Source organism: Mesocricetus auratus, unplaced genomic scaffold, assembly GCF_017639785.1.
Source record: "Mesocricetus auratus isolate SY011 unplaced genomic scaffold, BCM_Maur_2.0 Super-Scaffold_100691, whole genome shotgun sequence".
In the NCBI taxonomy this organism is placed as follows: Eukaryota; Metazoa; Chordata; class Mammalia; order Rodentia; family Cricetidae; genus Mesocricetus; species Mesocricetus auratus.
The window spans coordinates 14,843,797-14,857,989 of NW_024429267.1; the positions used below are offsets into that span (position 1 = coordinate 14,843,797).

At 48.5% G+C, this 14,193-nt stretch overlaps 1 protein-coding gene across 2 annotated transcripts in view; it reads left to right on the forward strand.

The window, feature by feature from the left end:
* Myo5c (myosin VC) overlaps positions 1–11,229 on the forward strand; it is a 74,402-nt gene extending 63,173 nt beyond the window's left edge. The window contains exons 35-41 of one of the 2 annotated variants that reach the window (XM_005073729.4): positions 1,527–1,681; positions 2,740–2,829; positions 3,615–3,765; positions 5,069–5,351; positions 7,869–8,043; positions 8,464–8,544; positions 10,665–11,229. In XM_005073729.4, the coding sequence (XP_005073786.1) occupies positions 1,527–1,681; positions 2,740–2,829; positions 3,615–3,765; positions 5,069–5,351; positions 7,869–8,043; positions 8,464–8,544; positions 10,665–10,817 (1,088 nt within the window). In that variant the 3' untranslated portion in view covers positions 10,818–11,229. Of the gene's footprint in view, positions 1–1,526; positions 1,682–2,739; positions 2,830–3,614; positions 3,766–5,068; positions 5,352–7,868; positions 8,044–8,463; positions 8,545–10,664 lie in introns of those variants that run through there. The other variant, XR_002383532.2, reaches the window with a different exon arrangement.
* Positions 11,230–14,193: the final 2,964 nt, after the last annotated feature.

Below are 14,193 nucleotides of genomic sequence, written 5' to 3' on the forward strand. Positions count from 1 at the left end.
ATCAGCACTAGAAAGAAGGGGGAAAAATCTAAGGTACATTTCATCATCCTTGTTTCTCAGCAGAAACGCAGTGCTGGAGGTCACCATGGCCCTGTGCTCTCTTTGACTTCTGCTGAGAAGTCCATTTGCAGCCATCAAATGGGTTTCCCAGTCATACCCTAGACACGGAAATGTCCTAAAGAGCTTCCTCGGATGTTAGGGTCTCAGAACCAATACTACTACACTGTCTTCACCATGACTCTTCCAAGGGAAAGAGAAAACTGCCTTCCAGATAGTTGGTTCCAACACCTTTAGGGAAAAAATCAATTCACTTGTGTGTATGTTTGTGTAAGCGCACAGGCACATGCATACCCCTAGAGGCCAAAAGAGAGCACCCCTCCCCACCCCAGAGCTGGAGTTACAGGGAGTTGTTGGCTGCCAAGTGTGTGTGCTGCAAGTTAAACTCTGGTCCTCTGCAAAAGAAGTGTGCTCTTGGCTACAACGCCATTGCTCCATCCTCCCTAAGACCTTTAAAGAGAGAAAGATGCTGCCTCGATTCCTCTGCTTTGCAATGACAGCACACACACACACACACACACACACACACACACACACAGAGAGCAAGAACATGGGGCTGTTGGTTACTTTTCAATCACTGTTAACAAAATGTCTGGTGGAAACAACTGGAAGAAAGATTTATTTTGGTAGCCCTGCTAGGTTCACGGTGTTAAGAGTGTGTGGTAAAACCTGTTCGCATCACAGCAGCTAGAAACAACAGCAGGGATCATCAGGGGCCTTCTTTGAAGGCCATCCTCAGTGACCTAATTTCACCAGCTGGGTACCAGCCTCCCCAGGCAGCACCACTAGTTGGGAAACAAGTGTTCGAAGCATAAGCTTCTAAAGGACATCTCAGATTCAAACCCTAACACAGTCCTACCTGTGTCAACACAAAGGGACCTCTTCTCTGTGGTCTCTTTAACTCTGTGGAACTGGAGTTAACAAATAGTTGTGAGCCACCACGTGGATGCTAGGAACTGAATGGGGTCCTCTGGAAGAGCAGCCAGTGCCCTTAACCGCTGAGCCGTCTCTCCAGCCCCGCTCTGACATCTCTTATCCTGAGACTAGCTTGTCTCCTGCAGCACTGCTGGCCACTGGTGTTTCTGTTGAAAACAGCTTCCTGTGGCTTGAGATTTGGCCCCATCTTTACCAACGAGATTGGAGTGAGGTACCTAGGGCCTGGGTTCCTTTCTTATACTGCGGAGCCAATGTCTAGAACTCCTCACTAGGGACAATTACAACTTCTTTCTCCTATCTGGCCTCTTAACAGAGAAAGCACTTTACAAATGAGATGTAAGGCAAGCCATGCCCCTCCCTGTGCACTTTGTCTAAGTAAGAACCCAGATTGAGTTTCTCAGAGGGAAGAGACACTGTGTTCTCGTGCTCTAGCCAAGGACAGGAAGGCCAGGGTGGGGATCCCACCCTCTCCCACCAGCTGTCATAGGACGAGAGCTCACCAGCAGCTGAGAGGGGGTCTCTTTCTGCTACAGACCTGAAGCCCCGAGGTGTGGTGGTAAACATGATCCCCGGGCTGCCAGCTCACATCCTGTTCATGTGTGTGCGGTATGCAGACTCCCTAAACGATGCCAACATGCTCAAGTCCCTCATGAACAGTGCCATCAACGGCATCAAGCACGTGGTTAAGGTAGGAGTCGCCGTTGATGTCGGCCCTTGGCAAGGTGTCTGATTTGGAAAGGGCTCTGGGAAATGACCAGACACCCACTCTTTGTCCACCTTTGACTTCTGACCTTTCCCCCAGAGAAGCAAAGCTACTAAGGAAAGACAAATGAGCGAGGCTTCGCTAGGGAACCTCAAAGATTCATGGAGAGGGGGCAGCCTGGCAGTCACCAGCCTCATCCCTCCACCCCCCATGTGTGAGGAATCTGTGCTCCATCAGTGTAGCATAAGGGGAATGGGAAACAGATTATTCTTCTCTTCCATCCACAAGTATATGATTCTCCCTTGTAAAGCATTATTATTGGGACTGGAGAGATGGCTCAGTGGTTAAAAGCATTGGCCACTCTAGGTTTGATCCCCAGAGCCCACATGGCAGCTCACAGCCATCCATAACTGCAGCTCCAGGGTATCCAGTGCCCTCTTTTGAGCTCCATGGACACTGTGCACACACGGTGCATAGACATACATGCAAACAAAACACCCATGTACGCAAAACAAAATTCTAAATCGAAACCTATTACTGCTGTTTTTTCTGGTCTAGAAAAGAAGAACCAGGTGTTCATTAGGTTGGTGACTTTGTAAGGTTAAAATACCGTAGCTGAGACCCCTCCCGCTCCACCCCTCCCCCGTTCCTGTGCAGTGTGCTGAAGAAGATAGAGAGCCTTCCTGTGCTCCTAACCCTCTCGAAATGACTCCTCCAGGTTGGAGGGTGGCTCTGCTCCTCACGGCTGCATGCCGCCCCAGCCTCTGCTCAACCTCCTGCATACCCCTCCCCAGCTGTGTTCATCAGAATGACGGAAAGCTGGACATGGTTGTCCACTCTGTGGGTAGACCCAAATGTGTGTGGCACACAGAAGTTACCGCTAAGCTCGTTTTTAATGATTGTTGTTTATTTTTTGAGACAGGGCTTCACTGTGTAGCCCAGGCTGGCCTCAGACTTGGAGATCTACCAGCCTCTGCCTCCCAAGTGTGGGATTAAAGGTGTGTGCCGCCATGCCCACCCAACATTGTCTTCTCTTTTCTAAGGAACATTTTGAAGATTTGGAGATGCTGTCCTTCTGGCTGTCCAACACTTGTCATTTCCTCAACTGCCTGAAGCAGTACAGTGGGGAAGAGGTAGGGACTTATGCCTGTCCTGCTGATGGCATCCTAGGACCACCTCACCGCCTGGATCACGGAGGCAGTCATTAGTAACCCCCAGCTCCACGCAGGCTCTACGCCAGCTAGCTTGTCTGCCTCCTCTTCACCAGGGAGACCAGTTTCTGTATCACTATCACCTGTCATGCGCCTGGGTGTTACTCTAAGGAGTTCACACCTTGGGTTTGGTGTGAAGCTGAGGTTTCCTCAGCTTTGGAATCAATAGAAGATGCCATGGTCTTGTTTCCTCCTGATAGAAATGTTTTGTGGATTTCAGTGTGGTGACCCAAAATGTAACCTCTGTTACATTTTCTAACTGTTCCCTCTAGAGGACACTCTCTGGTATTCTCCCATGTTCCATAAGTAGATGACCTCTGCACCCCAACTCTCCTTCCAGGAAGTGACATCATGAAGGTGTTCTTCAAGCCTCACTGGGGCAATTTTCATTGAACTAGAACAACAAAGTGGCTTTGGGGTGTTGTAACTCCACGTGCAGAGGCCGGAGCAGGACACTGAGTGTCTTCCTCTGGCCCTCTCCCTTTGAGGGGCACGGCTGTGGTTACAGCTGTGACTGACTGAGAGTGTACAATAAATCGCTGTTTTTGTCATATGAAGTAGACTTGGAGGACTCACTTAGAAGCAGACATTAAGTTTTAAGCTGTAAAATTGCCCTAGGTACTGGTCATAACACCCTTAGTATGGACAGCGTTTCAGTTCCCTTCCTGTCTACAGCACTCTCATGCCCATGCTCAAATTGCTTTCAGGAATTCATGAAGTATAACAGCCCACAGCAGAATAAGAACTGCTTGAACAATTTTGATCTTACAGAATACAGACAGATTCTGAGTGATGTGGCTATTCGGATTTATCACCAGTTCATCGTTGTGATGGAAAACAGCATCCAGCCAATAATAGGTAAGAAGAGAGTGAGCAGCCCAGAGACAGAGTCTCCTGTAGCCCAGGCTGGCCTTGAACTTGATATGTAACGATAGCCAAGGCTGTAGCTCCTGAGTGCTGGCTGGGATTGCAGGTATGTGCCACCATGCCTGGTTTTGCTTAGTGCCGAGAATCAAACCAAGGCTTCATGCATACTAGGCAAACATTCTACCAACTGAGTTACAATCCCAGCCCAAGAGACGTTTTAAAATAGAAACTTTGTATGTGGTATATGTGATTATGAATAACATAGCTTAAAAACTAGGAACACGCCGAGCGGTGGTGGCGCATGCCTTTAATCCCAGCAAGCACTCGGGAGGCAGAGGCAGGTGGATCTCTGTGAGTTTGAGGCCGGGCTGGACCGACAGCCTCCGAAACAATACAGAGAAACCCTGTCTCGTAAAAACAAAAAACAAAACAAAACAAAAAAAACTAGGAACACATAATCATCTTTTAACTCTTAGCTTGCTTAAAGGGACTCCATATATAATAGCACACAGTTGAGCATTTCTTTGGGTAAGGATGCCTTTTCCTGAGGGAAATTTTATGAAGAGCTTACACTATTTTATGTGCTACTTTGGACTCTTGTGTGGCTGTACCGAGTATTACTGAAACCCTCAACTCCCATTCACATTTGTGTATACTTTACTCCGCTCTCTGAAACTTAAACACCTCAGGCTTTAATGATTCCAGACTCTGTGCTGCTTATGGATCTCTTTCCCATCTCAAGCCTCCAGGAGGTGCTCCTGCCCCTCCGTGAGCCATGGTCCATGCCCTGGCACCCGGTATGCTCAGCCCTTTTTTTTTTTAAGGATTAGTACTTTTGCCTGTTTGTATGCCAAAAGCAACATGAAGACGAGTTTATTTTGGCTCAGAGTTTAAGGGAATGCAGTCCACCAAGGCAAAGATGGCCACAGGCAGGACTATGAGACAACTGGTCATAGATTGCCTCCACAGTGAGGAAGCAAAGAGACGATCACAGGTCCCCAGATGCCTTTCTCCCTTTTATTTGGTCCAGGACTCCAGTGCATGAATGCCATGGGCTACACTTAGGGTAGGTTTTCGCACCTCCGTTTACCTAATTCTACAAAGTCCCTCACAGTCAGGCCCAGAAGTTTGCCTCCTAGGAGGTTCTAAATCCCATTGAACTGACAAGCAAGATTAACCACTGTGCTCCACCACAGCTGTATCCATCGACTATTAAAAAAAAAAAGATAATGAGGTTAAGGGATGTGCTCCCTAACGTGGCCCCTGTGTAAAGAACCTCCCACCCTTCTGGCAGTGCCAGGCATGCTGGAGTACGAGAGTCTGCAGGGCATTTCCGGCCTGAAGCCCACTGGTTTCCGGAAGCGCTCATCCAGCATTGATGACACAGATGCCTACACCATGACATCTGTGCTGCAGCAGCTGAGCTACTTCTACAGCACCATGTGTCAGAACGGCCTGGACCCCGAGCTCGTGAGGCAGGTGGTGAAGCAGCTGTTCTACCTCATCGGGGCGGTGACCCTCAACAGCCTCCTCCTGCGGAAGGACATGTGCTCCTGCAGGAAGGGGATGCAGATCAGGTAACCCACACCCCAAACTCCTGCCTCCCAGAGAGGCCACTCCCAAAGGCCAGGTCATTGGTGCTGGACCCTCACTGCTGTCCCCCGCCCCCCCAGCCTCCTGGGTGTTGGCTTATTGGTGGCTCCACAGCGTCCCCCTAACCTCTGAGGCCAACTTGATGCTCTGACCTATGAGAACAGCATTTGTTTATTGTAGATTCTGATTTTCCAAGGTTATCATACATTTAACCAGTATTTATCACCTGCTCAGGGGGTAGAGAACCCAACCCAGTGTGGCAGGCTCAAAATGCTAAGTAGTAGTCTAAGATGCCAATCATTTAGTCACAAGCAGGAGGTGTGGGGATGCCTAGGGACAAACGAGACTGAGAACAGATACTGAGGAAACCAGAGAGAAGAGGATTGGGTGACAGAGGAAGAAGAACATTCCAAGCAGGAGATGGATGAAGGCAAAGGAGTAGTCCGTCTCCAGCGCTGCCTGGAGTAAGCAGCAGCAGTCTGTCTGACAGGACCCAGCAGGGCTGCCATAGAGGGGTGTGTTGGATCTGGACAAGGAGCATCCAGAATGCAGTGAAAGCATTTGGGGTTCATCCTGAAGACAACACACATGTTTAAGGACCGTAGACCCTATCCTAAATTGAGGAGCCATGGAACCTGTGATTAGGAAACAATAGCATAGGAGAGATGTTCAAGATACGTGTGTATGTTCAGGCAACTGACATCTGTGTGTGCTATGAGGGACGGGGAGGTGGCCATAGGTGTGCGCTGTGGTTTGAGGGAGGGGACAAAGTCTCTTATGCTGAAAAGTAGCTTGCAAAGACTAGCTGGACTTCCCATAAACAACCTGGACACATTCCCATGGCACCATTTTGTAGTTTTTAGATGCAAAGAGTTTCTCAAAGGGACCGGCCTTTGCAGAGCTGTTGTTCTTCGTTGAGAAAAGAAGCAAGCTCTTAGCGCTTCACATATGAGCAGATGGCCCGGAAGCTGAGCGGTTTTCTACTGAAAGACAAGGCAGAGGGGCTGGGGGTGTGGCTGAGCTAGCAGAGTGCTTGCCTGGAATATACAAAGCTCCAGGTTCCTTCCGGGCACCACAAAACCCTTGTGCACACCTTCCTGTTGTTTCTAGTTTAGTTCCGTTGCCGCCATAGATCGCACTTCGTTGGTTAAGCACTTAGAAATAGGAATTAGAATGATGCTTCCCAGAGACTAAGGGGATAGATCACAACATTAGAGCTCAGATGAACTGTCTTGTCGTTATGTAATGTCCTACTTGTCCCTTCCTGGTAATTTTCTCTTCTCTGAAGTCTTCAAAATGACTGTAGTCACTCCAGATTTATTTGATTAGTATTTTCATAACATATCTTTTTCTATCCGTTTACTTTTAACATGCCTACTTCGTATTTGAGGTGAGTTTCTTATAGATAGCACACACAAGTGTGTTGGTGTTTGTAAGACTTGGTTTTTAAATTGTATGTATGGTGGAGTGGGTGGTTATGTACATATGATGCAGTACCCACATAGGCCAGAAGACGGCACCAGATTCCTCTAGAGCAGCGGTTCTCAACAGGTATGACGACCAGAGCCTCATATCAATGTCCTGTATATCAGATATTTACATTACAATTCATAACCGTAGCAAAACTATAGTTACAAAATAACACGAGGAACTGCATTAAAGGGTGGTGAGAACCGTTGCTCTAGAGCTGGAGTTACAGGCAGTTGGGAGCTGCCTGGTGCGGACGCTGGGAACTAGACAGATTGTTAGGGCAGTGATCACTCTAAACTGCTGAGCTTTCTCCAGCCTGGGCCATGTTTCTTTTTAATCCAGTCTAGCCATGTGTGCTTCTTAATTGAGGAATTTAGATCATTTTAATTTAATGTAATTCACAATATATTTAGTTCTAGCTGCCATGTTATTTTTCTTCCTTACAATTTTTTTATCTGTATGTGTGTGTGTCCATGCTGGGGTATGTGGATGCAAGTACAGTGCCCACAGAGGCCAGAGGCAATAATCCCTCTGGAGTTGGAGTTATTGTTGTAAGCCTCCCAGAATGCTGGGAACTCCCGACATGCATGGTCGGCAAGAGCAGACCCCTGAGCCATCTTTCCAGCCCCCATAGTATTATTTCTTTCTGCCCCTCCTTGGTTTTGTTCCTTGATTTCCTTTTTCTGCCTTTTTGGCATCACTAGACCATTTTATTATCTTTCTAATGTATTAATCATGTTGTTTTGTAGTGGTTGCTCTGGGGATCAAAATATACATACTTGCGTTTTCACAACCTGCTTAGAGTCAGCATCACCATGTTAAGTAGGGCTCTTGACACTGCCCCATCACGTCATAGATGTCGTACAGATGATGGTAGTGACCTGGAAAGCCATCTCCCAGTCTGTTATCTCCTTCTGTTAAAAGGGAGACAGCTGGATTTGGCTCATAAGCGTGCAGTGAGCCTGGCCAGCCTCTGGATACACTGAGGGATTTGACACTCTTTCCTGAAGTGCCCTCTGGCTTTCTTCCAGGTGCAACATCAGCTACTTAGAAGAATGGCTGAAAGATAAGAATTTGCAGAACAGCTCAGCCAAGGACACTCTGGAGCCCCTCTCCCAGGCAGCCTGGTTGCTCCAGGTCAAGAAGACCACAGACAGCGATGCCAAGGAGATCTCTGAATGCTGCACCTCCCTGTCTGCAGTGCAGGTGAGCAAGCTAGTCTAGCTTCTCTCTGGACCTCGAAGGCCAGGTCCTGAGGCATTTCCCAGCTTAGTTGACTGTGTGGTGCACCTGACCCTAAGTCACTGCGTCTGGTAACTATTTGGTGGATATTGATTGCAGGCTTCAAGGCATAAATATGTATGTGCAATTTGTTTGTGCACTAAGCAAGTGGGAGCTGGGAGACTGGCATGCGAGAGTCCCTTGCTGCCAACTGACTGTGTGGTTGATCAGTTTGCCTCTATAATATACTCAGGTTGTCTTCGGTTCTCTTGAGAATAGACAATGCATGGCTCCAGAGACTAATTATAGACTAAAAGAACCACCTGTGTTTCTTGGAGGTCCCTAAATGTCCAGAACTGTTTGCTCTTTCTCTTGGTCTGATCCCATGCTCTGTAATGTTCACAGATCATAAAGATCCTTAATTCATACACACCTATAGACGACTTCGAGAAAAGAGTCGCTCCATCCTTTGTTCGCAAAGTACAGGTGAGATCCTTATGATGCCCATGTTACTCCTTATGGATGCCCCGTACACTCTATAAGAGTGTATATTTGATTAAAGTATATTTGATTAAAATGATGCAGTCCAAGATGAAAGCACGGTTGCCCCAGTTTGTGGAACACCAGCTCAAAGACAGCAGGTGTCTTCACTCAGTCCAGTCCTGATGAGAAGGGAATGGAAACACATAAACCAGGGCCCCAGTGCCATGACCTTTAGCTCCTCTTTAAAAAAAATTAGTGTGTGTGTGTGTGTGTGTGTGTGTGTGTGTGTGTGTACATGCATCCCACAATGTGTGGATGGAGGTCAAAGGACAACTTACAGGAGTCAGTTATCTCCAGCCATCTTGTGGGTTCCTGGGATTGAACTCAGGTTGTCGGGCTTGGCAGCAAGCGCCTTTACCCACAGAGCCCTCTCACCCATCAGCTTGTCTTGAGAGGTAGTGCAACTGGACAGAGCCCAGTGGAAACAGACCTGCGGACCCATTTTTCCATCCCCAAAGTTTCTCTCCCAGTGAACAGGATCCCAGGGATCCTTTAGACTCTTCCAGGAATCTGCAAAACTCTGGCTTTTTGCCAGAACTGTGCCAGTATGAGGCAGAGTTTCCTCACACTTCACCCAGACCGATTTATCTCAGCACACTGAACACAGAAGCAGGCAGCAGCACACACAAGGCTCTCGCCAGCACACTGAATACAGAAGCAGGCGCCGAACACACGTCTCATATCAGCTCAGACATTAAGAGGTTCACAGAACAGAAAACTGCCTGCCTCTCACTGTGTTGTCTTTTTAAAGGTTTTGGTTTTGGTTCTGAAAATTTGACTGTTTCAACAAAAATGTTATGTTCAGTTTAATGAATGTATTAATATTTAAATATTGTTTTAATTGCTAATATGGTAAATAGCACTAGTTTTGCCCACATATACAAAAGCTCTTTGGAGTCTTCATAATTATTAAGAGTGTAACGTAAGGCTAGAGATGGCTCAGCAGCTAACAGCACTTGCCGCTCTTACAAAGGACACAAGTTCAGTTCCCAGCACCCGTGTCATGAGTCTCACAATTGCCTGTAACTCCAGCTCAAGGGGATATGATCTCCCCTTTTGGACTCTGTGGGCACTGCAAACACGGGGCATACATGCATAGACACACATATACACATGCTAATTTGGGGAGGGGTTTGAGACAGAGTTTCTCTGTGGCTTTGGAGGCTGTCTTGGAACTAGCTCTTGTAGACCAGGCTGGTCTCAGACTCACAGAGATCTGCCTGCCTCTGCCTCCCGAGTGCTGGGATTAAAGGCGTGTGCCACCAACGCCCGGCTCACATACAAATTTTTAATTGTTAAAAATATATTTGGTTTTTTTTTCCCGACAGGGTTTCTTTTTGTAGTCCTGGCTGTCCTAGAATTCACTCTGTAGACCAAGCTGGCCTCAAACTGAGAGATCTGCCTGCCTTGGCCTCCTGAGTTCTGGGAGTAAAGGCATGTGCCACCACACCCAGAAATTTGTAATAAATTAAAGAGTAGAAAGCAATTCTGGCACCAAAAATTTTGCAAATAATAAATATGTAAATGGATTCAATAAAAGCATAAAACTTGATAAAACTTGAGATCCAGTCATGTCTTAACTTAGAGTTAAACCTTGATATGTACATAAATACATAAGAAAAATATACAAGCAAGGTGGCTCAGCAGGTAAAGGGGCTGCTGCCAAGACTGAAAACCTGAGTTTGATTCCCAGAACCTTTATAGGCGAGAACAGACTTTAACAAGTTCTCTGATCTACACACACACACACACACACACACACACACACACACAGAGACACACACGAATAAATTTAATTTTTTAAAATGGGTAAAAACATTTACAGTCAGGCTGTCCTATGGGGAGTGGGTTTTGGAGTGGAACATTGGGTGGCTTCCTGGGAGCGAGCTAGCTGCACAGGAGGCCCCGACAGCCTTGTCTCCCTGGAGTTGTGTGTTCAACCACCGGTGCTGCCGTCTCCTCTGATTGCTTGAGTTCTGTCAGGAGGCAGAGCTCTTGACCTTAAGTAGTGGTGAACCAGAATGCACCTGTTCCCTGACTCCTCCCCTTGGTTCTGACCTCAGGCTCTTCTGAATAACCGGGGTGACTCATCCCAGCTGATGCTGGACGCCAAATACCTTTTTCAAGTCACATTTCCTTTCACCGCCTCACCGCACGCCCTGGAGATGACCCAGATCCCCAGCAGCTTCAAGCTCGGCTTTCTCCGGAGACTGTAGCAGGGGAAGAGCTGGGTAGAGGTTCCCTGGAGCCCTGAGGGCAGGTCCAACAGAGGGGCGTGCATTCACCAGAGCCAGGGCTGTGATGGAGTCTGAGGAGGGAAGCCCACGCCTCACCTGTCTCCAGTGATGCCATGCAGCCGGCTGGCATGGGGAAAGTTCTTGCTTCTGATCTCAGTGACTATGGCTGCAACTCCTGAAGGCCCAGTTTTATTCCCAGTGCCTTTGTGTATCCCCCTACCCACATATATGAGTGAAATCTGGGGGCACTGCCGCTCCCCAGGTTTCTAAGGTTCCCGTGAAGTCAGGAGATGCTTATGAAGCCACAGGTGAGTTCCGTGCCTGGACCTTCTGTGAAAAACTCCCACTTGGCCGCTGGAACAAAGTCTTCTTGACCATTGCAGCTGGCGGGGGGGGGGGCTCGTTAGCTCTTCTTGCTAAAGATACCCTGGGTTAGAAAACTGTTCTCTTTAGACATCTCATCTTCAAGAGAGTATTCATCCAAGAGATGGGCTTGGTGGCACACACCTGTAATCCAGGCACTCAGGAGGATGAGCCAGGAGGATTACTTCAAATTCAGTGTCAGCCTGTGCTACAGGGAGAGAACCCATCTCAGAAGAAAAAAAAAGTGTTTTGTGTTTATATCTATTTTAAAACAAATTTACTATCAAAGCTTACTTTTATGCCACTGATTATCTTTTATGAAATGTTTAAAAATTGTACCAGCCAACATGACTGGGGCGGGGGAGGGGGGGTAGCCGGGACACAGTGGTGGCTTGAGACAGGGTTTTCTGAGTAACAGTCCTGGCTGTCTAGGAACCAGGCTGGCCTGCCTCTGCCTCCCTAGTGTTGGGATTAAAGGCATGTGCCAGTAGCTGTGACACCATAGTAGGCTCACCGCCCAGCCAACATAATTTTTATCATCTCATTTAATTTTTTTAAGAATACTAATACTTCTTTTAAAACTAAATTTAGGTGTGGGGTCTGAGCTCAGTGATAGAGCAGTTGACCCTGGGTTTGCCCCAGGACCACACATACACACGTAACTTGTGGGGTTTTTCCCCTCTAACTAATCAGTTTTCTGATATACTTTTAAAATATTTTCATGAAAGAAACTGAAGATTTGGGCAAGTTCTTCCTTTTGGGAAATCTAGTTTTCCCTTATTTTGTGAGAACTAGCTACTCATTTCCCCAAACGATTTCCTTCCCTTTGGAATATAGTCCCTTGATGAGCACCCTGCCCCATAGCTGGGACCTAACACGTCTGTGCACCCCAAGCCACCTGACCACCCTCTGGTCTGGTGGCCTCAGGCAGCAGCGGTGACACCTCAGTATGGTCATCTCTGGAGAGACTGGGTGATTATGAAGCAGTGTTCCCCGGTGTGTGTGCCATCCTACTGACCTGTGACACCTTTCCAAGTGGTACCCAAACGATGGAAAGAGAACTTTATAACACCCTAATAAAAATAATTATTGAACAAACCTCATGCGGTCATTGTCACCATTGCAGATTACATGTCTTCTCACTGCACAGTTCTGTGTTCTTCCTGATGGTTATACAGAAAGGCGTTGGAACCCTACAATCCAGTGTGTCACCTGAAGTAAACACTGGGACAGGGTATGTCATGGGTGCTGGCTGCGTCTGGGGCTCCTGAGCTATAAGATGAGGGGCTACAGGATGGAGTTGGCTGCTTCTCACTCGTGATCTTTGTGCCCACTCCTGACCCCCTCTGCCCGCGCCCCCCCAGGAGTCATTATGTTACATTCTGGCTCTCCACCTGGGGATTCATACCCACTTTCTAGCATTTACCTGGGTTGTACACCAGTAGTCTTGTACATGCCTTCTGCGAGTCTGAGTTCCTGGAGGGCTGAACCCCATCTTATTCTATATTTTGTCTATATGCTAGGGTGCTGGGAGACAACTGAATTGGCAAGGTCCCATGGAGATGGCAAGGGTTTGAGTGTAGGAGGAGTCGGCTTGGGGATCTTGTTTGAGACAAAAAAAAAATTGAGGATGCTGATAAGTTTTTACACAGAGGAGAAAGAGGGAGGTACTTACCCATGGCCTTGATCACTGCAGAGGTGGGAAGGGAAGCCAGAGCTGAGAGAAGATCTCAACACAAAAGGTGGGCTTGTCAGGCTTGCTCCATGGAGTAGAAGCACATTCACGAGGTCAGATTAATTAAATTCTGTCTCCCACAGGGAGCAGAGAAACGGGCCCAGCAAGGAATCGATCAGAGTTAAGAGGGGTCCAAAGCATGTGCAGAGGCAGAGGGTTCTAGAGGCGAGTGTGTGCTAGCTAGTGAGCACGGGTGTGCAAAGGGGGAGTGTGTGCTAGCAAGTGAGCACGGGTGTGCAGAGGGGGAGTGTGTGCTAGTGAGTGAGCACGGGTGTGCAGAGGGGAGTGTGTGCTAGTGAGTGAGCATGGGTGTGCAGAGGGGGAGTGTTGCTAGTGAGTGAGCATGGGTGTGCAGAGGGGAGTGTGTGCTAGCGAGTGAGCACGGGTGTGCAGAGGGGGAGTGTTGCTAGCGAGTGAGCATGGGTGTGCAGAGGGGAGTGTTGCTAGTGAGTGAGCATGGGTGTGCAGAGGGGAGTGTGTGCTAGTGAGTGAGCATGGGTGTGCAGAGGGGGAGTGTGTGCTAGCGAGTGAGCATGGGTGTGCAGAGGGGAGTGTTGCTAGTGAGTGAGCACGGGTGTGCAGAGGGGAGTGTTGCTAGTGAGTGAGCATGGGTGTGCAGAGGGGGAGTGTGTGCTAGTGAGTGAGCATGGGTGTGCAGAGGGGGAGTGTGTGCTAGCAAGTGAGCACGGGTGTGCAGAGGGGGAGTGTTGCTAGTGAGTGAGCACGGGTGTGCAGAGGGGAGTGTGTGCTAGCGAGTGAGCATGGGTGTGCAGAGGGGGAGTGTGTGCTAGTGAGTGAGCATGGGTGTGCAGAGGGGGAGTGTGTGCTAGTGAGTGATCATGGGTGTGCAGAGGGGAGTGTGTGCTAGCGAGTGAGCATGGGTGTGCAGAGGGGGAGTGTTGCTAGTGAGTGAGCACGGGTGTGCAGAGGGGAGTGTGTGCTAGTGAGTGAGCATGGGTGTGCAGAGGGGGAGTGTGCTAGTGAGTGAGCATGGGTGTGCAGAGGGGGAGTGTTGCTAGTGAGTGAGCACGGGTGTGCAGAGGGGAGTGTGTGCTAGTGAGTGAGCATGGGTGTGCAGAGGGGGAGTGTTGCTAGTGAGTGAGCACGGGTGTGCAGAGGGGGAGTGTGTGCTAGTGAGTGAGCATGGGTGTGCAGAGGGGAGTGTGTGCTAGTGAGTGAGCACGGGTGTGCAGAGGGGAGTGTGTGCTAGTGAGTGAGCATGGGTGTGCAGAGGGGGAGTGTGCTAGTGAGTGAGCA